The following is a 24,315-nucleotide window of genomic DNA, read 5'->3' as shown; positions in this document are numbered from 1 at the left end:
AAATTATACATAAAGCTATACATTAATTATGTTAACGTATGACCCAAAGTGATCTGTTCTTGCATTTTGCAGTCTATGACATTTCAGTTTGACATATTAATTATGGTAATTTATTACGAAGTAGTTTGGATGTAGTGAACTACTACTACTTTAGTAAACTATATTTTTCTTAAGGGTAGCTTTAGTGCAGTTTAACTTCTTCAAGTGAAGTAATTGGTAGCTTCGTAAACTATACTTTCAGAGTAATTTCCCCAACACAGCAATGTCAGAGACGTTAGAGACAGAACTCCTTCATAATCTCTGGTAAGGATTTTTGAAACAGCTAAAAAAAGACCCCTTTCCTCTAGCGTAACTATGGCAACAGCATCCTGCGCGCTGTTGTGTGTGCGGTCAAGATGGCGGACGAAGAAAACACACTAACTGTGAGGATAATTTACTTGCTATGAATTGGGATTACAATGGTAAACCGAATAAAATCTGCAATGTCTCGGAGATAACTAGCTGGGATGTTTGTTGTTAGCAGTGTACTATGTCTAGGAACGTTTTGCTGAGCATTCTCCAGCTCTATCTAGCTGAAAACATAGCAGATAGCTAACGACTAGCTTGCTAATGCTAGCAAAGTCGTTACAGCAGTAACTGTTGACGTTACAGCTCTAATTGGGTCATGGCTAAAATGTTTTTGTCAAATAACGAAAGACAACAAAAGTTGGAATGTTTTGCATTTTAGCTAACCCTAACCCTTTTCCTAATCTTAACCTAATTATCCTAACCTGCTACAGTAATACGTTTGCTTAGCTAGCTAATTAGCTAAACTCACGAAATTAATGTCATAACGTTATTTTTCGAAATCAAGGGGTATGCCTTTATTCCATCCGTTGAAATTCAATTCAAATAGTTCAAAGATGTTTCTTGCGTTCTTAATGACGCCCAATATTACTGGACGCCACAAGCAGATGTGAAGTCGTCATTATTAGTCGGCGACACGTTGTTATTGTTGTTGGACAGCAAACATGGCGGATGAAAGTGTTGCTGGAGCCAGCCTTCTTAAGGTAATTTCGTTAATGCATTTGGTAAATAATGCTGTAGTAAAGTTGCAACAGAGCATGCTGAGTCTACTTTCTAGTAGTCAGAATAATCTCACTCGAGATATACGCCTGAGCAGACAACGATATGACGTTGAACGACGGCACAAACACCGACAGTTTTGGCGTTTACGCGCTACAACCACAGTATCTGTACTGACGAAAGAAGCAGCAGTCGAGGATGCAACATGCCTTCGAAGCGTGTGGAAGCGGGATCGAAGACGCGGTGAAGATTTTTGCAGTATGATGTTGGGATGGTTTCGACGATGTTCAATGGCGCAAACACTTCCGCATGACTTGGACCACATTTGAGCACCTTGCAGTTACTAGAGTCCAAGATAACTAAACAGACCACCAATGTCCGAAACACAATTGAATACCGTGAAATGCTTGCTCTCTTTTTGTGGTGGTGTGCAACACCGAGCGAGTACCACATTATTTCAAGTTTATTTGGAGTCGGCGTCTCTACTGTTTTCATCATTCTACGACAGGTTACCGCAGCTGTTGTGAAGACGATGTACAACCGCATTATTTCGCTACCCGGTGGTGAAGGCACCGTGGACACCATCTGTGGGTTTAAGCAGCTTGGGTATCCACAATGTGCAGGTGCCATCTGCGCGACACATCCCCAAAATATAATCCAAAGGACTACTTGAACAGCAAAGGGCAGCATTCTGTTGTTTTGCAGGCTGTTGCTGATCACAACCTCTGGTAAGTGTTCTGCTGCTCATCGAATGTCTGTTTTGACAAACAGAGGCAATGTTACCACTTGGTGATATATAAGACATGTTTTAACTGTTTATTTTCTTTATTTTTCTAGCTTCACTGATGTCTATGTGGGGTGTCCAGGTCGCACAGGGGATGACAGAGTATTGGCCAACTCTGATCTTTTCAGACTGGCAGGGGGGCCATCTTTTTCTCCAGGAGGTATGTAATTAAACATCTATGATTTTGCTACAGTTATATAGAATTTAAGCACATTACTATGGTTGCAAAGTTTTTAGTTATGACCTATTTACTGTAGGTGTACAATTGTTTCTGAATCTACAATTATTCCCTCTGCCACAGAATTCAGCGATTGTGAATGGAGTAGAGATACCAGTTCATCTGGTAGGAGACCAAGCGTACCCACTGAAGAGGTGATTAATGACAGGCTTTACCCAGGACACAGCTCTGAATAACCACCAGCAGAAGTTTAATGACCACCTGAGTTCTGCCTGGGTGGCTATTGATGACGCCTTAGGACGCTTTAATGGACGCTGGAGATGTTTGGTGAAGTGCATGAACATTGACATTAAGTTGACGACAGACATTGTGACGGCGTGTTGCATACTGCACAATGTGTGCGAACTGAAGAAAGAAGAGTTTCGGCTGAATGGAACCGGATCCTCATTGGCCAGGATCATCAGCAGACAGAGGCTGAGCTCACAGAGCAAGACCAGAGTTTACTACAAGGGCCAGTGGAGGAAAGGGTTGCTATCATACGGGATGCCATTATGACCTCTTTACAGGACACCAGAGGTGGGACAAAGTCATTGTTATGCAAGTCACAAGTAAGTCTCAAGTCTTTGCCCTCGAGTCCCGAGTCAAGTCGAGTCAAAGATGAGGCAAGTCCCAAGTCGAGTCAAAAGTCAAAGCCATCAAGTCTCAAGTCGAGTCCAAAGTCCTACCATTTTAGTTTCGAGTCATTTCAAGTCCTCTTACCACAGAAATAAAATGTATACAAATCATGTATGTCTGTAAGATTTGTATTTATTTAAACCTTTTTATACAATAACATTAATCAAATACAGCAAAAAACATAACATTTAATTTTCACAAAAAAAATGCTTGTATTTGAACAGCATATTGCACTAGAACAATGCAGAGAGAGAGAGAGAGAGAGAGAGAGAGATTTTTTTTCCCCAGTTTTCATGGGAAGTAGCAAGTCTTCTCGAGTCATAAGGCGCAAGTCCAAGTGAAGTCACGAGTCATTGATGTTAAAGTCCAAGTCGAGTTGCAAGTCTTTGTACATTTTGTCGAGTCGAGTCTGAAGTCATCAAATTCATGACTCGAGTCTGACTCGAGTCCAAGTCACATGACTCGAGTCCACACCTCTGCAGGACACCATCATAACCGTACACTGATGTTTGAGCTTTGTGGTGCAAGTTGTTTGTGATTACGTAGTGTTAAATACCGCATTGCTCATGTTGTGGCTATGCCAACAAATAACATTTTGTAACGACGTTGTGAATTTGCAGTGCAACACTTTTTCTTGAATGCTATTTACTTTTGGCAGTATGTTTTCAAGATGTTCTTGAATGCTATGTTACACTTTGTATTTTTAAGATATTTTTTTATGTAAACGTTATGTTACATTACTTTGTTTTATGTGAATGCTTTGTTCTTTGAAGAGACCCTCAATAAATGTGTTTTATGAACATGTGTAGAACAAAGTCATTGCAATGCAATTTAGTCCAACCAAATCAACACTCAATTAAATGAATAACATATTCTAGCAGTAATTTAATATTTGAAAACCACACAAAAAACCTATTGGTGATAGAAAATGTAAAAAGAAAATGTAAAAAGAAACTTGGCAACAGCAAGCACAGACAAACCTTGCATTTGAACAAATACCAAACACAGTATTTTGTATTTATTCCGGATCCCCATTGGCTGCAGCTACTCTTCCTGGGATCCAATCACAATTACATACAATAAATCAATACATAACACAACTCATTATTACACACTACTCTACCATAACATATCTACAATGCAAAATCAATAATACAGCAAAATCAACAGTAAAGTGAGTTATAGGGGAAGCAAAAGCCCCACAACAAAAGGTGGTGAAAGAGGTAATGAGTGTATTAAAGTAAAGCTCCTACATAAAAGGACAGGCATGTCTCCGCTGGAGCCATGTCATGCCTAGTACAGGGCCTTCTAGCGGCATCAAACTCCCTTATAAGTGTTCTAGTCTACTTGGTGTGCCAACAAAAGATGGCTGACTGTCACCAAAAGAGTCTGATGGTCCAGGTGTAGTGTATAATGCATCCCCAGAGGGGAATGGTGAATGAGGTGGCAGGATGCAGGCCAGGAGTTGCTCCAAAATGGAGACTCGCTCTCCCTGACCACATCACAATGTGTTGCCTCATGGATCTCCCTCTCAAAGTAACTGTTGGTCTTTTTCAGCTTCCAGTGGCCTCTGAGCTGAAGAAACGCCAGGCTCCAAAAGGTAAATGTCTAATTACACAACTGTGACTGTGTGAATGATTGTACTTCTTCTCTTCAAAAGACTACAGTTTTCCATTGAAATGTCACATAGGCCTGTGTTTTAATATGACAGTGGAGGGCATTAGTTGCACAGAAAAAAACACAGGTATGATGCTATAGGCCTATTTATTTGGGGGAAATGGTTTGGCTAACTGAAAGCATTTACTAAGGTCACCCTAGTCAAAATTAGTCTCTCTAGATATCCAGGTTGCCTCCCACAATTTTAAAACGCTCCGGCTTAACAGCGTCTGTACGTAATAGAACGTCGGTTTGGCATAGAGGAACAACGTCACTGCCTACCAGTGGAGGCTGCTGAAGGGAGGATGGCTCATTATAATGGCTGGAATGGAGTCATTGGAATGGCATCAAACACATGGAAACCATGTGTTTGATGCCTTTGTTACCATTCCATTGACTCCATTCCAGCCATTATTATGAGCCATCCTCCCCTCAGCAGCCTTCACTGCTGCCTAGTCACTACCTTAAATTGAATAAAATACAAAATAGTAGCTAGCAAGATGAAGATCACAGAGGTTATTTTTTATGAGTGCATTTCGCAAGTGGCTAGTTTGCATTAACTACTTTAACTAAAACCACTGCAAATGTTTTGCCTGCAAACTTTGATTTCGAAACACGACATTCTGGCATGTCTGCTTTGTGATTTTTTGGGAGAGTTGTCTGTCTGAAGAGGACCCACCCCGGAACAAATTTTTCCCGTTATCGTAGTTGCCAAAACAGTCCGTCCTCTAAACCCAACCCTCACTGTTGCATATGGACGAGACTTAAGTCAAAATGCCAGAATTAATGCTCGCTGCAGTGTGTTACAGACTTTTAAACAAATATTTTATGAGACTATAGAGGGCACCCTTACCCTTTTTCCTATGTTTAAGCTGACAAACTCACAACCATATTCCAAGACACAGTAAGAATATATAGGTCATTCGTATAGAATAGCTTGTAGATATTGTTTTCATCCATCCCACAGAAGTTGACCTTCAATATTTTTTTAAAGGCCATGATATCACCCTTAGGCCGCTTCATTCATCACCCGCTGTATTTTGTGTGCCAACTCATTGTTGCGCAGCCCACTACACAAGTCATGTTATTGATACAAAGCAATTGTAGGAGAAGCACCAACCCACAATTCTTCCACTTGACCTCAATTTCCGAAGAGGTGACAAGTTGAAGAGTGAACTTGATCCGCTTCAGGGGTCTTTTGATCTCGGCTTTTCTTCAAGCATTCTGCTCCAACTTATCCTCGTTGCTCAGCTGGATTTTTTAAAAATAGTTAACAGAATAATACAAATCTGTCTCCTCTCTCTACACATTACAGAGATCATGCATACAATGAGAGCATTTTTTTGGGGGGGATGAAACCTTTTCGCTGGCTATATTTGGACGGTTCCATGCTGGGTTCCTCTTCCTATGGCTGCTACTCTCTGTATTGTCCCGTAAAGACGTGTCACACACACCAACTCCCCTCCCTCCTCAAAATCTGCCCAGCTTTAGTAAGTGTGGACTTAGAGTGCCACAGGGCCGCAGCTGAAACCCAGAGACAAGAATATTATTGCTGTCTCGGCAAGAGCCAAAGCGGATTAAGCCCACAAATAGGGCCACTCCAAATCTGATGCGGCAAATATGAGAGGGGGAATGCAGTCTTCATGCACTGCAGTCTACCACTCAGCGAACAGGGGAAAAAGGGAAGGCTCTCTCTGTGGGGTTAGAGTGGGGCTCCAGTCGGGGTTCTTGCTGTGAGACACTGGAGCTCCGACTTAACGATTGGTGAGATAAAACAGAGGGGAGCTTTGGTGTAAATCACAGTATTTCCACAGGCACTAGCCTAATAACATGCAGTACCAGACCCTGTAGTGTAGTCTCAGTCAGCTTCATTTCATATAGCCAGTATCCTATTGCTGCCTCACCGGTAGGTACAAGATAAAAGGATTACTGAAATCAAAGAAGTCACTCTATTTGGAATTACAATGGCCGCTTCCTTGAATACAATTGTGTTCTGCTAGAGGAAAGGTTTCCAGTACTGTTATACAGCAGCACGGTTGGCATGGCCATCTTAGCTCACCAAATATATCCCACTGTATTGATTTTCATGTTCCCTTTGTCTGTCTGTCTGTCTGTAGTATGTGCTCCTCATTCCTGTCAGGAGCCCTGAGCTTGTTAAAGACATGGTTGCCTGGGCAACAAGGATCATATCTTAATGGCAGAGGCATAATAAAACAACGTCATGTTCTGTAGCTAACAATTAGCAGTACTGTAACTATTATCTAACTTACTGAGGTATTACGTGTGAGGAATGTAGCCTGAAGGGTTTTTGTTGGAAAATGTTGCATCTGTGGTTGTCTTATTAAAGACTGATGCAGATCACCGTAGTTTCAGGTAATAGAATGGCAATAACTTTAAAGGAGATAGTCTCTTCTTATTTATCATTGAAAATGCTATAGATATTTCTTAATTTAATTACATTTCTTATTGATATTTCTTGATTTCTTTCTTTTTACTTTTTGGGATTATGTGTATTGTTTTGTATCGCTAGGTATTATTACTGTACTGTTGGAGCTAGAAACACAAGCATTTCACTGCACCTGCGATAACATCTGCAAATCTGTGTATGCGACCAATCAACTTTGATTTGAGATAGTATAACATTACATGGCAGCATGACTCAACTCATATACAGTAATGTCAGCTTCAGTTGTTCTGAGAGGTAAGAATGAGACCGTTTTGCTGTACTCGATGCATTCATTTCTGACCGCGTCGTGGATTGTTCTATTAAATCTATTCTTATCAGCGCGGGTCAACAAGGGCCTATAATGAGAAAGGGTGGAGGGGTTTGTTTGGTATCGGGCCAATATGCCGTCTCCTCATCACCCCTGAATGTCTACTCTGCCTCTCCTCCTCAGCTCCGGAACTTCCCATTCTGGAGAGGAGGAACTGGCTCATCCACCTGCACTACATCCGCAAAGACTATGAGACCTGCAAGGTATGCCACCCCCCCCGCTGTCTCTGCCGGTGGTCCGGTCCAGTCCCTGACTGTCATTCATTTCCCCCTTGTTTAATGTGCATTGGTGTTACACTGCCCTTTCTGTTAGCCTAGACAGCATGCAGATAATGAATGAAGGCATCAAGGGCTCCCTCCCCCTCCCTTTGTCTTAATGTCTTCTACTGAAAAGGGACTGCTGAGAAGATAGTGATGTAATCATCTGTTTCAAGCTGTGTTCCGTCTGTACATTTGAAAATGCTACTAGGGCATGCTATTTCCTCCTACCCTGCATGCATGGTTAAATAAATATGAACCCACTGCACAATCTCCGAAGTACAGTTTTGTAACAACAGCTGTTATAACCAAGAATGTCGGGTTACTACAGGTAACTGCCAAAATAAAGGAAACCCTTGAGTAAATGAGGGATACAAAGTATATTTAAAAAGCAGTTGCTTCCACCCAGGTGTGGTTTCTGAGTTAATTAAGCAATTAACATCCCATCATGCGTAGGGTCATGTATAGAAATGCTGGGCAGGCCATTATTTTGGCTACCATGGCTATGCCCCCATAGGATGACAATGGCCCCATCCACAGGGGCACGAGTGGTCACTGAATGGTTTGATGAGCATGAAAACTATGTAAATCATATGCCATTGCCGTCTCAGTCACCAGATCTCAACCCAATTGAACACTTATTGGAGATTCTGAGGCGGCGCCTGAGACAGCGTTTTCCACCACCATCAACAAAACACCAAATTATGGAATTTCTTGTGGAAGAATGATGTCGCATCCCTCCAATAGAGTTCCAGACACTTCTAGAATCTATGCCAAGGTGTATTGAAGCTGTTCTGGCTCATGGTGGCCCAACACCCTATTAAGACACTTTAAAATAAAATGTTTTACATTATTTTGCCAGTTACCTGTATGTCCGTCTTAGTTGGCATAGGAATGCTTTATCTGTCAATCCCAAAACTGAGTGTAGCCAATGTATTAGTCTTCCCTGCCAGACTCATGGCACTCCACCCCAGTATGTTGGAGATATCGGCTATGGGAGAGACTACCAACTTAGGAAATACAGTCGATATTCAGTTCTTGCAATATTCTTTCTTGCAATATTATTGTAACATCAGTTTGCTCCAGGAGCGGAGATCATGTTTGTTGTTTCCCCAAAGGCAATGATCAAAGACCAGCTACAGGAAACCCAGGGAATGTGTGAATATGCCATATACGTACAAGGTGAGAAGCCATACTACATTACGTTCCACATCACTCATCGTGTGTTCATCACGTTCAAACGGTTTATCCCAACCACAACAGAGCTCTAGTCTATTCCACTCAAAACCAAGCTTTAGATGCACAATTTCCTCCCAACAAACAGGCTTCTACCCCCTACTGCGCCTTAGATTTTAATGTGTTGGTTTAACTCCTTTTCATGCTAATGTAAAAGCCTATTTTCTTGCTATGAAGCACTAATCTTGCGTCTGGAGGGGCAGATCCAGCCGTCCCTGGAGTTGTTCCAGAGCTGTGCCATCCTCAATCCCACCAGCTCCGACAACCTCAAACAAGTGGCCCGATCGCTGTGAGTAGAGAGTACCCTGCCTGAGCACTGAGCCTGCCTGGGCTAGACACTGCTTTTGATCATAGCACTCAACAGGCAGGAACAGGTCATACAGAATATAATAATGATATCAGATTGTGTTGTGCAGGGTTCCTTACGAGATCAAGGTAGTTTGTATGGTATTAGGGATGGGAACTATGTTTGGCATCCGCCTTGGTGATGCGCGTCTACCATTTTGCGGCAGAATACACACCGGGCATTGGCTGATTTAGGAGATGTTGGATTTAGGGTTACTCTGTGCTTGTACGTCCATTTTTATAGTTGTTTATGTATATATTTTTTCAGTTTTCTGCTTGGGAAACACAAGGCAGCCATTGAGGTTTATCATGAAGCCGGGAAGCTCAATGAGAAAGACTGGGTAAGAGAAAAGATTGTGGTTTCCTCTCCTTATTTTTGGCCTGTACCTGTAACCATTGGCAACTTAAGATTTATCAATCAGCATTGCTCTTCCTGGATTTACACACTGCTTCTCAGCTATAGGGGTTAAGTGTGGAACACTGAACTATATGCATATTCAGCCATTTTTATTTGTTTTGTAGCTCCATATAGCCACTCTGATATTTTTCTCACTCCAGGAGATCAACCATAATCTGGGTGTATGCTATTCCTTCATAAAAGACTTCCAACATGTGAGTATGAGCTGGATTTTGACACACTGTTCATAAGGAAGTAATTCGACTAAATGGTTATTTTAATACACATTTCTGAATGAAATGGCACCTCAGCCAGTGTTGAAGTATTTGACGGTGGATGATAGAGTAGAGATATCTGTTGTTTTCCAGTCTGAAGAGCAGTTGAATGCAGCCTTGCAGTTGAAAAAACACGACAGGACATTCATGACACTGGGAAAGGTCCACTTGTTGGCGGGAGACACGGACAAAGCCATCGAAGTGTACAAGAGTGCAGTTGAGTAAGTTTGGATGTAGAGACTGTTCTAAAACGTTTTAAACGTTTAAAAAACGGTTCTAAAAGTTGGGAAACTTTGCACTACTTCTAATATGCTCTAGAAAATCTCCTATGGGACATTTGTTTATTATAGGATTGTGAATAGGTGACATTTAGAGAGAACATTCACTGTAATTAAGTTTAAAAGAAGTTCATCCTCATGGAAGAAAATGTAGGTTTGTTGAAAGGTTGCTTTGTTATTAAAAACCTAAATGTGTTCGTTTTTAATACTAGAGGAACAACTTTCACTGAACTTCCATTATTAAAAAAACATGCAGCACTAAAGCCTTCATTAGTGAATAGTTTTTTAATAATAGAGCAATGATAATATAGACGAGTTTTAGACAACCTTTTCACAGTAATGATTATGCAGCAGAAGGGTAATTTTCCCCTACATAGCTATTAATGATGATGTTCATTTAAGATGGAATAAAAGGTTAGTAGAAAATCCCTTAAGACAAAAAAAAAACATGCTGTGCTTTAAACATTGGGATCTGTTCCTGGTTGTGATCACACTAGTTTAAAAATGTCTGCTCTAAAATGGTTGATTTCAATCATCTAAACAACTGAATCAGACTCACTTATCATCTCTGACTGAAGGCCACCCATTTCCTTGTTCAACATACTGTACAAGTCCAAATCTCTGTTTCAGTATCCTCACTAGCATATTACTTAGAACGAAGCAATACATTTGTGTGTGTGTGTATCCATACTGGCAAATGGTATTCTAGTATGAGTAAGTGGTATGTCAGTATGGATATTAGTATGGATATAGGATCACAGCCCAAATATCCATTAAAGAATCGTCCTATCCAGGGCAGCGGAGGAAATAAGGTAATGACAAAAGTCAGTGTATATATGTGTCCCGCGTTGCCGTGCTCATTATTACTACTGCCTATTGGGTAAATGAATTAATCAAGTCGCCCAGCTACTCGGCTTGCTTTTAATTAGACTTACCATTGTGAACCTTGATTCAACCTCAGCCTCTCGTCTCTCCTCCTCCCCTCACAAGGCTTTCTTTATGTGTTTTCTTCCCCCCAGTCATAATTAATACTCTGCAATTATGCTGAATCGAACCCATTAAATAATCAGCAAATTACAAGATCCGTTCTTCTATTTGCATGAGACTAAGTGTAGATAGACATTATTATGTGTAATTACATGCGTAGAGGTGAAATTAGAGGTGTCTTTCCCTCTGTGTAGGTTCTCTCCAGAGAATGCAGAGTTGCTGACCACTCTGGGGCTCCTGTATCTGCAGGTGGGTCTGAAATCAACTCTGAACACACTCTTAAGAGTGGAATGTTTTTTTATTAGGAAATGGGTTAGTATATTATGTTGTGTCCCCCAAAAAAATTGAATGACGTTTTTCCAGAATGGTGATATTTGTTGTCACTGATTGTTGGTAATCTTCCACAGCTGGGAAAATACCAAAAAGCATTTGAACATCTCGGGAATGCACTTACTTACGACCCTAATAACTATAAGGTAAGTGGCCACCATATTATGAGCTTGTTTCACTTTTTATAAACACCTGATACATGTACTGCAACATTGGGTCTGCTGTACTGTATGTTTATAATGTGCAGTAGGGTTCCCCAACTGGCGGCCCGCAGGCCAAATCTATTTTATTTGGCCACCCAAGTTTTCTGAGCAAAAAAATAAAATAAAATAAATATATACAGTGGGGAGAACAAGTATTTGATACACTGCCGATTTTGCAGGTTTTCCTACTTACAAAGCATGTACAGTGAGGGAAAAAAGTATTTGATCCCCTGCTGATTTTGTACGTTTGCCCACTGACAAAGAAATGATCAGTCTATAATTTTAATGGTAGGTTTATTTGAACAGTAAGAGACAGAAGAACAACAAAAAAATCCAGAAAAACATGTCAAAAATGTTATAAATTGATTTGCATTTTAATGAGGGAAATAAGTATTTGACCCCCTCTCAATCAGAAAGATTTCTGGCTCCCAGGTGTCTTTTATACAGGTAACGAGCTGAGATTAGGAGCACACTCTTAAAGGGAGTGCTCCTAATCTCAGTTTGTTACCTGTATAAAAGACACCTGTCCACAGAAGCAATCAATCAATCAGATTCCAAACTCTCCACCATGGCCAAGACCAAAGAGCTCTCCAAGAATGACAGGGACAAGATTGTAGACCTACACAAGGCTGGAATGGGCTACAAGACCATCGCCAAGCGGCTTGGTGAGAAGGTGACAACAGTTGGTGCGATTATTCGCAAATGGAAGAAACACAAAAGAACTGTCAATCTCCCTCGGCCTGGGGCTCCATGCAAGATCTCACCTCGTGGAGTTGCAACGATCATGAGAACGGTGAGGATTCAGCCCAGAACTACACGGGAGGATCTTGTCAATGATCTCAAGGCAGCTGGGACCATAGTCACCAAGAAAACAATTGGTAACACACTTCGCCGTGAAGGACTGAAATCCTGCAGCACCCGCAAGGTCCCCCTGCTCAATAAAGCACATATACAGGCCCGTCTGAAGTTTGCCAATGAACATCTGAATGATTCAGAGGAGAACTGGGTCAAAGTGTTGTGGTCAGATGAGACCAAAATCGAGCTCTTTGGCATCAACTCAACTCGCCGTTTTTGGAGGAGGAGGAATGCTGCTTATGACCCCAAGAACACCATCCCCACCGTCAAACATGGAGGTGGAAACATTATGCTTTGGGGGTGTTTTTCTGCTAAGGGGACAGGACAACTTCACCGCATCAAAGGGACGATGGACGGGGCAATGTACCGTCAAATCTTGGTGAGAACCTACAGTGGGGAAAAAAAGTATTTAGTCAGCCACCAATTGTGCAAGTTCTCCCACTTAAAAAGATGAGAGAGGCCTGTAATTTTCATCATAGGTACACGTCAACTATGACAGACAAATTGAGAAAAGAAATTCCAGAAAATCACATTGTAGGATTTTTAATGAATTTATTTGCAAATTATGGTGGAAAATAAGTATTTGGTCACCTACAAACAAGCAAGATTTCTGGCTCTCACAGACCTGTAACTTCTTCTTTAAGAGGCTCCTCTGTCCTCCACTCGTTACCTGTATTAATGGCACCTGTTTGAACTTGTTATCCGTATAAAAGACACCTGTCCACAACCTCAAACAGTCACACTCCAAACTCCACTATGGCCAAGACCAAAGAGCTGTCAAAGGACACCAGAAACAAAATTGTAGACCTGCACCAGGCTGGGAAGACTGAATCTGCAATAGGTAAGCAGCTTGGTTTGAAGAAATCAACTGTGGGAGCAATTATTAGGAAATGGAAGACATACAAGACAACTGATAATCTCCCTCGATCTGGGGCTCCACGCAAGAGCTCACCCCGTGGGGTCAAAATGATCACAAGAACGGTGAGCAAAAATCCCAGAACCACATGGGGTGACCTAGTGAATGACCTGCAGAGAGCTGGGACCAAAGTAACAAAGCCTACCATCAGTAACACACTACGCCGCCAGGGACTCAAATCCTGCAGTCCCCCTGCTTAAGCCAGTACATGTCCAGGCCCGTCTGAAGTTTGCTAGAGTGCATTTGGATGATCCAGAAGAGGATTGGGAGAATGTCATATGGTCAGATGAAACCAAAATAGAACTTTTTGGTAAAAACTCAACTCGTCGTGTTTGGAGGACAAAGAATGCTGAGTTGCATCCAAAGAACACCATACCTACTGTGAAGCATGGGGGTGGAAACATCATGCTTTGGGGCTGTTTTTCTGCAAAGGGACCAGGATGACTGATCCATGTAAAGGAAAGAATGAATGGGGCCATGTATCGTGAGATTGAGTGAAAACCTCCTTCCATCAGCAAGGGCATTGAAGATGAAACGTGGCTGGGTCTTTCAGCATGACAATGATCCCAAACACACCGCCCGGGCAACGAAGGAGTGGCTTCGTAAGAAGCATTTCAAGGTCCTGGAGTGGCCTAGCCAGTCTCCAGATCTCAACCCCATAGAAAATCTTTGGAGGGAGTTGAAAGTCTGTGTTGCCCAGCGACAGCCCCAAAACATCACTGCTCTAGAGGAGATCTGCATGGAGGAATGGGCCAAAATACCAGCAACAGTGTGTGAAAACCTTGTGAAGACTTACAGAAAACGTTTGACCTGTGTCATTGCCAACAAAGGGTATATAACAAAGTATTGAGAAACTTTTGTTATTGACCAAATACTTATTTTCCACCATAACTTGCAAATAAATTCATTAAAAATCCTACAATGTGATTTTCTGGATTTTTTTCCCTCATTTTGTCTGTCATAGTTGACGTGTACCTATGATGAAAATTACAGGCCTCTCTCATCTTTTTAAGTGGGAGAACTTGCACAATTGGTGGCTGACTAAATACTTTTTTTCCCTACTGTACCTTCCCTCAGCCAGGGCATTGAAAATGGGTCGTGGATGGGTATTCCAGCATGACAATGACCCAAAACAAATGGCCAAGGCAACAAAGGAGTGGCTCAAGAAGAAGCACATTAAGGTCCTGGAGTGGCCTAGCCAGTCTCCAGACCTTAATCCCATAGAAAATCTGTGGAGGGAGCTGAAGTTTTGAGTTGCCAAACGTCAGCCTCGAAACCTTAATGACTTGGAGAAGATCTGCAAAGAGGAGTGGGACAAAATCCCTCCTGAGATGTGTGAAAACCTGGTGGCCAACTACAAGAAACGTCTGACCTCTGTGATTGCCAACAAGGGTTTTGCCACCAAGTACTATAAATCATGTTTTGCAGAGGTGTCAAATACTTATTTCCCTCATTAAAATGCAAATCAATTTATAACATTTTTGACATGCGTTTTTCTGGATTTTTCTGTTGTGATTCTGTCTCTCACTGTTCAAATAAACCTACCATTAAAATTATAGACTGATCATGTCTTTGTCAGTGGGCAAACGTACAAAACCAGCAGGGGATCAAATACTTTTTTCCCTCACTGTAGAGGTCTGTAATTTTTATCATAGGTACACTTCAACTGTGAGAGACAGAATCTAAAACAAAAATCCAGAAAATCACATTGTATGAGTTTTAAGTAATTCATTTGCATTTTATTGCATGACATAAGTATTTGATCACCTACCAACCAGTAAGAATTCTGGCTCTCACAGACCTGTTAGTTTTTCTTTAAGAAGCCCTCCTGTTCTCCACTCATTACCTGTATTAACTGCACCTGTTTGAACTCGTTACCTGTATAAAAGACACCTGTCCACACACTCAATCAAACAGACTCCAACCTCTCCACAATGGCCAAGACCAGAGAGCTGTGTAAGGACATCAGTTCATGCTAGACCTGCACAAGGCTGGGATGGGCTACAGGACAATAGGCAAGCAGCTTGGTGAGAAGGCAACAACTGTTAGAAATTAGAATTTATTAGAAAATGGAAGAAGTTCAAGATGACAGTCAATTACCCTCAGTCTGGGGCTCCATGCAAGATCTCACCTTGTGGGGCATCAATGATCATGAGGAAGGTGAGGGATCAGCCCAGAACTACACGGCAGGACCTGGTCAATGACCTGAAGAGAGCTGGGACCACAGTCTCAAAGAAAACCATTAGTAACACACTACGCCGTCATGGATTAAAATCCTGCAGTGCACGCAAGGTACCCCTGCTCAAGCCAGCGCATGTCCAGGCCCGTCTGAAGTTTGCCAATGACCATCTGGATGATCCAGAGGAGGAATGGGAGAAGGTCATGTAGTCTGATGAGACAAAAATATAGCTTTTTGGTCTAAACTCCACTCGCAGTGTTTGGAGGAAGAAGAAGGATGAGTACAACCCCAAGAACACCATCCCAACCGTGAAGCATGGAGGTGGAAACATCATTCTTTGGGGATGCTTTTCTGCAAAGGGGACAGGATGACTGCACCTTATTGAGGGGAGGATGGATGGGGCCATGTATCGCAAGATCTTGGCCAACAACCTCCTTCCCTCAGTAAGAGCATTGAAGATGGGTTGTGGCTGGGTCTTCCAGCATGACAACGACCCAAAACACACAGCCAGGGCAACTAAGGAGTGGCTCCGTAAGAAGCATCTCAAGGTCCTGGAGTGGCCTAGCCAGTCTCCAGACCTGAACCCAATAGAAAGTCTTTGGAGGGAGCTGAAAGTCTGTATTGCCCACCGACAGCCCCGAAACCTGAAGGATCTGGAGAAGGTCTGTATGGAGGAGTGGGCCAAAATCCCTGCTGCAGTGTGTGCAAACCTGGTCAAGACCTACAGGAAACGTATGATCTCTGTAATTGCAAACAAAGGTTTCTGTACCAAATATTAAGTTCTGCTTTTCTGATGTATCAAATACTTATGTCATGCAATAAAATGCAAATTAATTACTTAAAAATCATACAATGTGATTTTCTGGATTTTTGTTTTAGATTCGATCTCTCACAGTTGAAGTGTACCTATGATAAAAAAATTACAGACCTCTACATGCTTTGTAAGTAGGAAAACCTGCAAAATCGGCAGTGTATCAAATACTTGTTCTCCCCACTGTATATACACTACCGTTCAAAAGTTTGGGGTCACTTAGAAATGTCCTTGTTTTCGAAAGAAAAGCAATTTTTGTGTCCATTAAAAGAACATCAAATTGATCAGAAATACAGTGTAGACATTGTTAATGTTGTAAATGGCTATTGTAGCTGGAAACGGCTGATTTTAATGGAATATATACATAGGCGTACAGAGGCCCATTATCAGCAACCATCAGTCCTGTGTTCCAATGGCATGTTGTGTTTGCTAATCCAAGTTTATCATTTTAAAAGGCTAATTGATCATTAGAAAACCATTTTGCAATTATGTTAGCACAGCTGAAAATTGTTGTGCTGATTAAAGCAGCAATAAAACTGGCCTTCTTGAGACTAGTTGAGTATCTGGAGCATCAGCAATTGTGGGTTCGATTACAGGATCAAAATGGCCAGAAACAAATAACTTTCTTCTGAAACTCATCAGTCTATTCTTGTTCTGAGAAATGAAGGCTATTCCATGTAAGAAAAGAAACTGAAGATCTCGTACAACGCTGTGTACTACTCCCTTCACAGAACAGCCCAAACTGGCTCTAACCAGAATATAAAAGAGGAGTGGGAGGCCCTGGTGCACAACTGAGCAAGAGGACAAATACATTAGAGTGTCTAGTTTGAGAAACAGTACCCGGTACTATTTCATGAAGCTGCCAGTTGAGGAGTCTGTTTCTCAAACTTATATATTTATTTTATTTTATTGTTGGACATAAAAGACTAAAAACACCAGAAAATCAGCTCCAAGTGATTTTAATTTTGGAAATATGTTCCAAAGTATTTCCAAGCATAATAGAGAGATATATGTGATTGTATACAAATGTAAGCAAGGTTTGAAATTATTATGTTTTAGTCAGATATTATATCTGTTTGAGCTTCTTGCGGTCAATTTGCAGTCTACAAATTATTTGTAATTATGTTCCGGCTCCCTGACTATCCACTCAAGAAGAAATGGGCCTGCAGCTGAATCTAGTTGATGATCCCTGCGGCTGAATCTAGTTGATGATCCCTGCGGCTGAATCTAGTTGATGATCCCTGCGTCTGAATCTAGTTGATGATCCCTGCGTCTGAATCTAGTTGATGATCCCTGCGTCTGAATCTAGTTGATGATCCCTGATGTACAGTATGTCAGTTATGTGTATGCGTCCCTGCTAGGCCGTCCTGGCAGCAGGCAGTATGATGCAGACCCATGGGGACTTTGATGTGGCCATGAACAAGTACCGCGTGGCAGCATGCATGGTCCCCGAGAGCCCCCCGCTCTGGAACAACATCGGCATGTGCTTCTTCGGCAAGAAGAAATATGTAGCAGTGAGTATTCTCACATTTCACATACTGTACATATAAGACGGCGTCAAGGACCGATGTATGTCATTTGACAGATTGTCATATATTTCCATGGCATCAAAGGGGGCATACTAAGACTACAGTACACACCTCAAATGCCATTTTTAGGACAGTTGTTGTTTTGTTGTCTAGCCATGTTAAACCCCTCTCCGTTCCGGTTTCCTTTCTGTGTGAACCAGGCCATCAGCTGTCTGAAGCGGGCCCACTACCTGTCTCCGTTTGACTGGAAGGTGCTGTACAACCTGGGCCTGGTGCACCTCACCATGCAGCAGTATGCCTCTGCCTTCCTCTTCCTCAGCGCTGCCACCAACCTGCAGCCCCGCCTGGGAGAACTCTACATGCTACTAGCAGGTAACGCTAGCCTGGCCTGGGAGAACTCTACATGCTACTAGCAGGTAACGCTAGCCTGGCCTGGGAGAACTCTACATGCTACTAGCAGGTAACGCTAGCCTGGCCTGGGAGAACTCTACATGCTACTAGCAGGTAACACTAGCCTGGCCTGGGAGAACTCTACATGCTACTAGCAGGTAACGCTAGCCTGGCCTGGGAGAACTCTACATGCTGCTAGCAGGTAACGCTAGCCTGGCCTGGGAGAACTCTACATGCTGCTAGCAGGTCATGCGAGCCTGGCCTGGGAGAACTCTACATGCTACTAGCAGGTAACACTAGCCTGGCCTGGGAGAACTCTACATGCTACTAGCAGGTCATGCTAGCCTGGCCTGGGAGAACTCTACATGCTACTAGCAGGTAACGCTAGCCTGGCCTGGGAGAACTCTACATGCTACTAGCAGGTAACACTAGCCTGGCCTGGGAGAACTCTACATGCTACTAGCAGGTAACACTAGCCTGGCCTGGGAGAACTCTACATGCTACTAGCAGGTAACACTAGCCTGGCCTGGGAGAACTCTACATGCTACTAGCAGGTAACACTAGCCTGGCCTGGGAGAACTCTACATGCTACTAGCAGGTAACGCTAGCCTGGCCTGGGAGAACTCTACATGCTACTAGCAGGTAACACTAGCCTGGCCTGGCCTGCTCCCATCTGGATTGGCTTTATGTGCCACTTTCACTTGGTTCAAGGTTTCACATCGGCATTCCCTTATATTTACGCAGGAATAATGTTAATGTACTGGGATCTGTTTATATTCATGTGTTTATGGATGTTTACAGGTTTATATTTTTTGTATAGGTTTAGTTGTTGTAGTTACCACTGAACTGACCACTCTCCTCTTTCAGTTGCACTGACCAATCTGGAGGACGTGGACAATGCCAGGAGATCCTATGAACAAGCTGTGGCTTTAGACCAGTAAGTTGCTCCCAATCGAACTTCCATTCAGTTTGAACTTATGTCCTGAGTCAATCTACGAAGTTCAAGTTGTGTTTGAATTAAATTAATTTAAAATGAGACTCAGAGATATGACATCGCCACGAGCAGCACTGCAGATGTTGCTTATACACTGAGTGTACAAAACATTAAGAACACCTGCTCTTTCCATGACTAACCAGGTGAAAGCTATGATCCCTTATTGATGTCACCTGTTAAATCCACTTCAATCAGTTTAGATGAAGGGGAGGAGACAGGTTAAAGAATGATTTTTAAGCCTTGATACAATTGCAACCTGATATTAGGAAGGTGTTCTTAATGTTTCGTACACTCAGTGTAGGTGCGATGCAAGATGATGTGCTCATATACAGAGTATCACAGACACAGGAGGTTGGTGGGACCTTAATTGGGGAGAACGGGCTGGTGGTAATGACTGGAGCGGAATGGGTGGAACGGTATCAAATACATCAATCACATGGTTTCCAGGTGTTTAATGCCATTCCATTTACGCCGTTCCAGCCATTATTATAAGCTGTTCTCCCTTCAGCAGCCTCCTGTGACCACAGAGTACCTCTCGCTTTAATGCTCTTAGTTGTTGCAGACATCAACCCAATAGTGCTGTTTACTTCATACATCGCTGACTCTACCTTTGATTACTGATCTACCTATCTATGACTTATCGAGTCGATCTGTTTCCACCGGCTCCTTGTTCCTCCCAGGTCCAACCCTCTGGTCAACCTGAACTTTGCCATTCTGCTCTACAACCACGGGGACAAGAATGGAGCCCTGCAACAGTACCAGGAGTTGGAAAGGAAAGTGAACATACTGAAGGACAGCAACACTGAGTTTGACCCTGAGGTACAATCCAGTAGCTTCCTCTATACTCTACATACAATGTAGGTCAAACACAGGATGTTGGTGGCACCTTAATTGGGGAGAACAGGCTCATGGTATTGACTGGAGTGGAATGGGTGGAATGGTATGAAATACATGAAACACATGATTTGATGCCATTCCATTTGCTCCGCTCCGGCCATTTATTATGAGCCGTTCTCCCCTCAGCAGCCTCTTGTGAGGTCAAACTACTGATGGAAGAGACAAACGTTTGCCAATGTTGCATTAACGTGACGTTGATGTTAATATGATGAATGTAATGTAATACAGTATGGTCAGTATATTGTTCCACATTCTTGCACCGGCTTAATAACATCGCAAAAAAAATGGCCTCTTCAATTTCTTGACGTTTCCTAATACCGCCATTTTGTTTCCATAGCTGATGGACATGGCTCAGAAGATGGCCGCTGCCTTGCAGGTGGGAGAGAGCCTGGAGTGGACCAAGCCGGTCAAAGACCCCAAGTCTAAGCAGCGCTCGGCGGGGGCCACAAGTAAAGCCCCTGGCAGCTCCCAGCAGCCCCTAGGCACCAACCAGGCCCTGGAGCAGGCCATGTCCTCCGCCGCAGGCTACAACAAGAGCATCACACTCCCCACAGGTAACACATCACACCATCCTTATATATTTTTATGCATTTTACGTGATAGTTGGGTAAACGCTCGCTTAAAATAAAAAAGGCGTTTACCCTCCATTACACTACTGGTAATTAGCTCGGTTATATGGATGAGACAGAGAGACGTGTCAAGTTAACATAATAATATGATCTTGTCAGTAGACTGTTAACTTGACTCACGTCTCTCAGAGAGCTCCTTGCGAAGTGTAACACCAATAGAAAATTTACTCATTACAGAACACTGCGTATACTTAGTAAAATTCAGTTTCTAACACCTGTCTCTCAGGAGTGTCCCCCCACAGCCAGCCCAAGCCCCCCTCCCTGCCCTTGGAGGAGGAGCCTGATGTGGAGACCACCCCCACCTCGCCTGATGACCCCTCCCGAGCCCCCCAGCCAGAGGAGTCAGACCCCTCCACCACCCTGCCCCCTCTGGCAGCCAAGCCCAAAGTCAAGAAGAGCAAGTTGAAGCAAGAGCTGAACTAAACTAGTCCCCAGGCCTGTAGTGTATCACTCAGCCTATCTAGTCTACAGGCCTGTAGTGTATCACTCAGCCTATCTAGTCCCCAGGCCTGTAGTGTATCACTCCCAGAATGTCACTCAGCCTATCTAGTCTACAGGCCTGTAGTGTATCACTCCCAGAATGTCACTCAGCCTATCTAGTCCCCAGGCCTGTAGTGTATCACTTCCAGAATGTCACTCAGCCTATCTAGTCCCCAGGCCTGTAGTGTATCACTTCCAGAATGTCACTCAGCCTATCTAGTCTACAGGCCTGTAGTGTATCACTCCCAGAATATCACTCAGCCTATCTAGTCTACAGGCCTGTAGTGTATCACTCCCAGAATGTCACTCAGCCTATCTAGTCTACAGGCCTGTAGTGTATCACTCAGCATATCTAGTCTACAGGCCTGTAGTGTATCACTCCCAGAATGTCACTCAGCCTATCTAGTCTACAGGCCTGTAGTGTATCACTCCCAGAATGTCACTCAGCCTATCTAGTCCCCAGGCCTGTAGTGTATCACTCCCAGAATGTCACTCAGCCTATCTAGTCTACAGGCCTGTAGTGTATCACTCCCAGAATGTCACTCAGCCTATCTAGTCCCCAGGCCTGTAGTGTATCACTCCCAGAATGTCACTCAGCCTATCTAGTCTACAGGCCTGTAGTGTATCACTCCCAGAATGTCACTCGGTCTCTGTCCGTGTTGGTTTTCATCAATAATTTCTAGTCAAAGGCCACAAGGCATTCACTAGCTTTTTGATTTAGCTTGTTACAAAGTGCTTTATGTTGCACTTTCTTCTTAGCCCTATTGCTCTGAGTGGGCAATGGTCTTACTAACCAAGGTGAGCCAGTCTAGTGACAGAGGTGTCGTAATGAGTTGACTTCCTGATCATCAAAGGCCTTGACATGATCTCTTTTCAGTACGTTTCAGATACTTCCTGTGTTCAACTTTCTCTATATGTCTGTGCCATCTGTTAACATGCAGTGTCAAATGCAGCATATGCTTTTTTATTTAGCCTTGGTGAGAGTGGCAAATCTGGATTGTCATTTATAATTACACTAAATATACATTCCTCCATTTTAAGTAACCTCAGTAATATATGACAATCATGAATGAGATGAGGGAAAGAAGGATTGTAGTGTTTTATACCTATACAATATGGCTTGATTGATCAAGGGCCTTTTTTTTGACTATTGTTGAATTTTAAGATGTTTAGAAATTGTGATGTTTGCCTTGTTGACAGAATAGATGTATTTATTGTTGCAAAATCCAAAGAGTCATGAAGGTGATTGATAATGTTGTGCTCTTTATTTTAGTCACAGTAGTGTTCAGTTAAATGGAACACAGTTGGTTGGGTACACCATGCTAGCATGATGAGTAGCCTTGTCAGAGACTAAAGACTTGATTTAGTTCCCCAAACTAAGGCCTAGACTTTAGCTCAGCGGCTAACAGTTGTGGCACGCAGAAAACTCGTTCCTGTACGTGTGTGTGAACGTGCATGTGATATACAGATAACTGCCAAAATAAAGGAAACACCAACATAGTGTCTTAATAGGGCGTTGGGCTGCAATGCACCTTGGCGTAGGTTCTATAAGTGTCTGGAACTCTATCGGAGGGATGCGACACCATTCTTCCACAAGAAAGTCCATCATTTTGTTGATGTTGGTGAAAAATGTTATCTATCCAGATTTCGGCTATTTGATAGGATTAAATGCATAGAAATATAATTAATAGAACGAGAGTCCCCATTTAAGCAATGATTTGTACGTTCTATTCATTCTATGTCTATGCATTTAATTCTATCCGATAGAAAAAATCCAGATAATTTTTGAAAAACTGGGCCCCGGTGACAGACGGCCATGGCATATGGTTTACAGCTCATCAAACCATTCAGTGACCACTTGTGCCCTGTGGATAAAGCATTGACATGGTAGCCAAAAAAATGGCCTGCCCAGCATTTATTTAAACATGACCCTAATCCTGATGGGATGTTAACTGCTTAATAAACTCAGGTGTGGAAGCATCGGATTTCATTATACATTGGCCTTTTATCAATTATATTTGCTCACCTCGTCCCCTCCATCCTCTCTCGGCTCCTTCTGAAAAAGGTCAAAGATAATCGAGGAGAGTGAACGTGGATGGAATGCGCTTGCTTGAAATTAGACAGTCCTTCTCCACTCTCGCGTCATTAGGCAAATGACGTTTACAGGGGTGGATCCCAAAAAAATAAATGTGTAAATTAAGTTAGTTGTGCAAACATTTTATAGATAAAGAAAATAAGTAGCATCTGGTTTTTAAACGTGTCCATGTTTTTCTCCTCGGATAAAACAAAAGCTAATTCAAAGGGGGTGTGGCAGATTTCAAAACTCTTCCGCGATAGCATTCACGAGTATCCTTGATGAAAGGTTGCTATCGAGGAGGGGAGGACATTCTTACGTACGTTTGCCTACTAACAAAGATTTTCCTCTCTGCTACTAACTAATTGACACACTCTTCAACTACTTATCGATGGTCTTTTGCCCAAACGAGAAAACCCCTTTGTATCTCTCATTTACTCAAGTGTTTCCATTATAATTATTTTGGCATTCGTTATACCGTACCTCAGAGACATTATCCTACACAGCTGCTGCAGTGTTTTGACCTGCCAGCAGGGAGCAGTGTTGGATCAGGACTGTATACCACACAGTATCTACACATTTTTACATTACATTTACATTTTCGTCATTTAGCAGACGCTCTTATCCAGAGCGACTTACAAATTGGTGCATTCACCTTATGATAGCCAGTGGGACAACGACTTTACAATAGTTTAATTTTTTAATTTTTTGGGGGTGGGGTAAGGGGGGGTAGAAGGATTACTTTATCCAAGTGTACCTAACATTAAGGACACCTGCTCTTTCCATGATATAGACTGACCAGGTAAATCCAGGTGAAAGCTATGATCCCTTATTGATGTCACGTGTTAAATCCACTTCAATCAGTGTAGATGAAGGGGAGGAGACAGGTTAAAGAAGGATTTTTTAAAGCCTTGAGACATGGATTGTGTATGTATGCCATTCAGTGTGAATTGGCAAGACAAAATATTTAAGTGCCTTTTTGAATGGGGTTTCGTAGTAGGTGCCAGGCCCACCGGTTTGTGTCAAGAACTGCAACTCAATATTAGGAAGCTGTTCTTAATGTTTTGTACACTCAGTGTATGTCTGCATTAATAGTACTACCTATCACAAGGACAACTGGC

The 24,315-nt window shown here is 42.6% G+C and overlaps 1 protein-coding gene across 1 annotated transcript; it reads left to right on the top strand.

Moving 5' to 3' along the window:
• Window positions 1-383: 383 nt before the first annotated feature.
• On the top strand, window positions 384-22,627 carry LOC311111856 (BBSome complex member BBS4-like). Its single transcript, XM_084154762.1, has 16 exons — window positions 384-422; window positions 4,260-4,302; window positions 7,256-7,335; window positions 8,508-8,571; window positions 8,803-8,914; window positions 9,239-9,311; window positions 9,529-9,582; window positions 9,736-9,863; window positions 11,102-11,156; window positions 11,315-11,383; window positions 17,563-17,715; window positions 17,931-18,102; window positions 18,988-19,057; window positions 19,795-19,933; window positions 20,349-20,565; window positions 20,867-22,627. The coding sequence occupies exons 1-16, from the start codon at window positions 396-398 to the stop codon at window positions 21,061-21,063; spliced, it is 1,653 nt and encodes a 550-aa protein (XP_084010888.1). The 5' UTR covers window positions 384-395; the 3' UTR covers window positions 21,064-22,627.
• Window positions 22,628-24,315: the final 1,688 nt, after the last annotated feature.

This window comes from Coregonus lavaretus, assembly GCF_964263955.1.
Source record: "Coregonus lavaretus genome assembly, chromosome: 37".
Classification (NCBI taxonomy): Eukaryota; Metazoa; Chordata; class Actinopteri; order Salmoniformes; family Salmonidae; genus Coregonus; species Coregonus lavaretus.
Note: the sequence above shows the minus strand (reverse complement) of the source record. Positions and strands in the feature narration are given on the sequence as shown.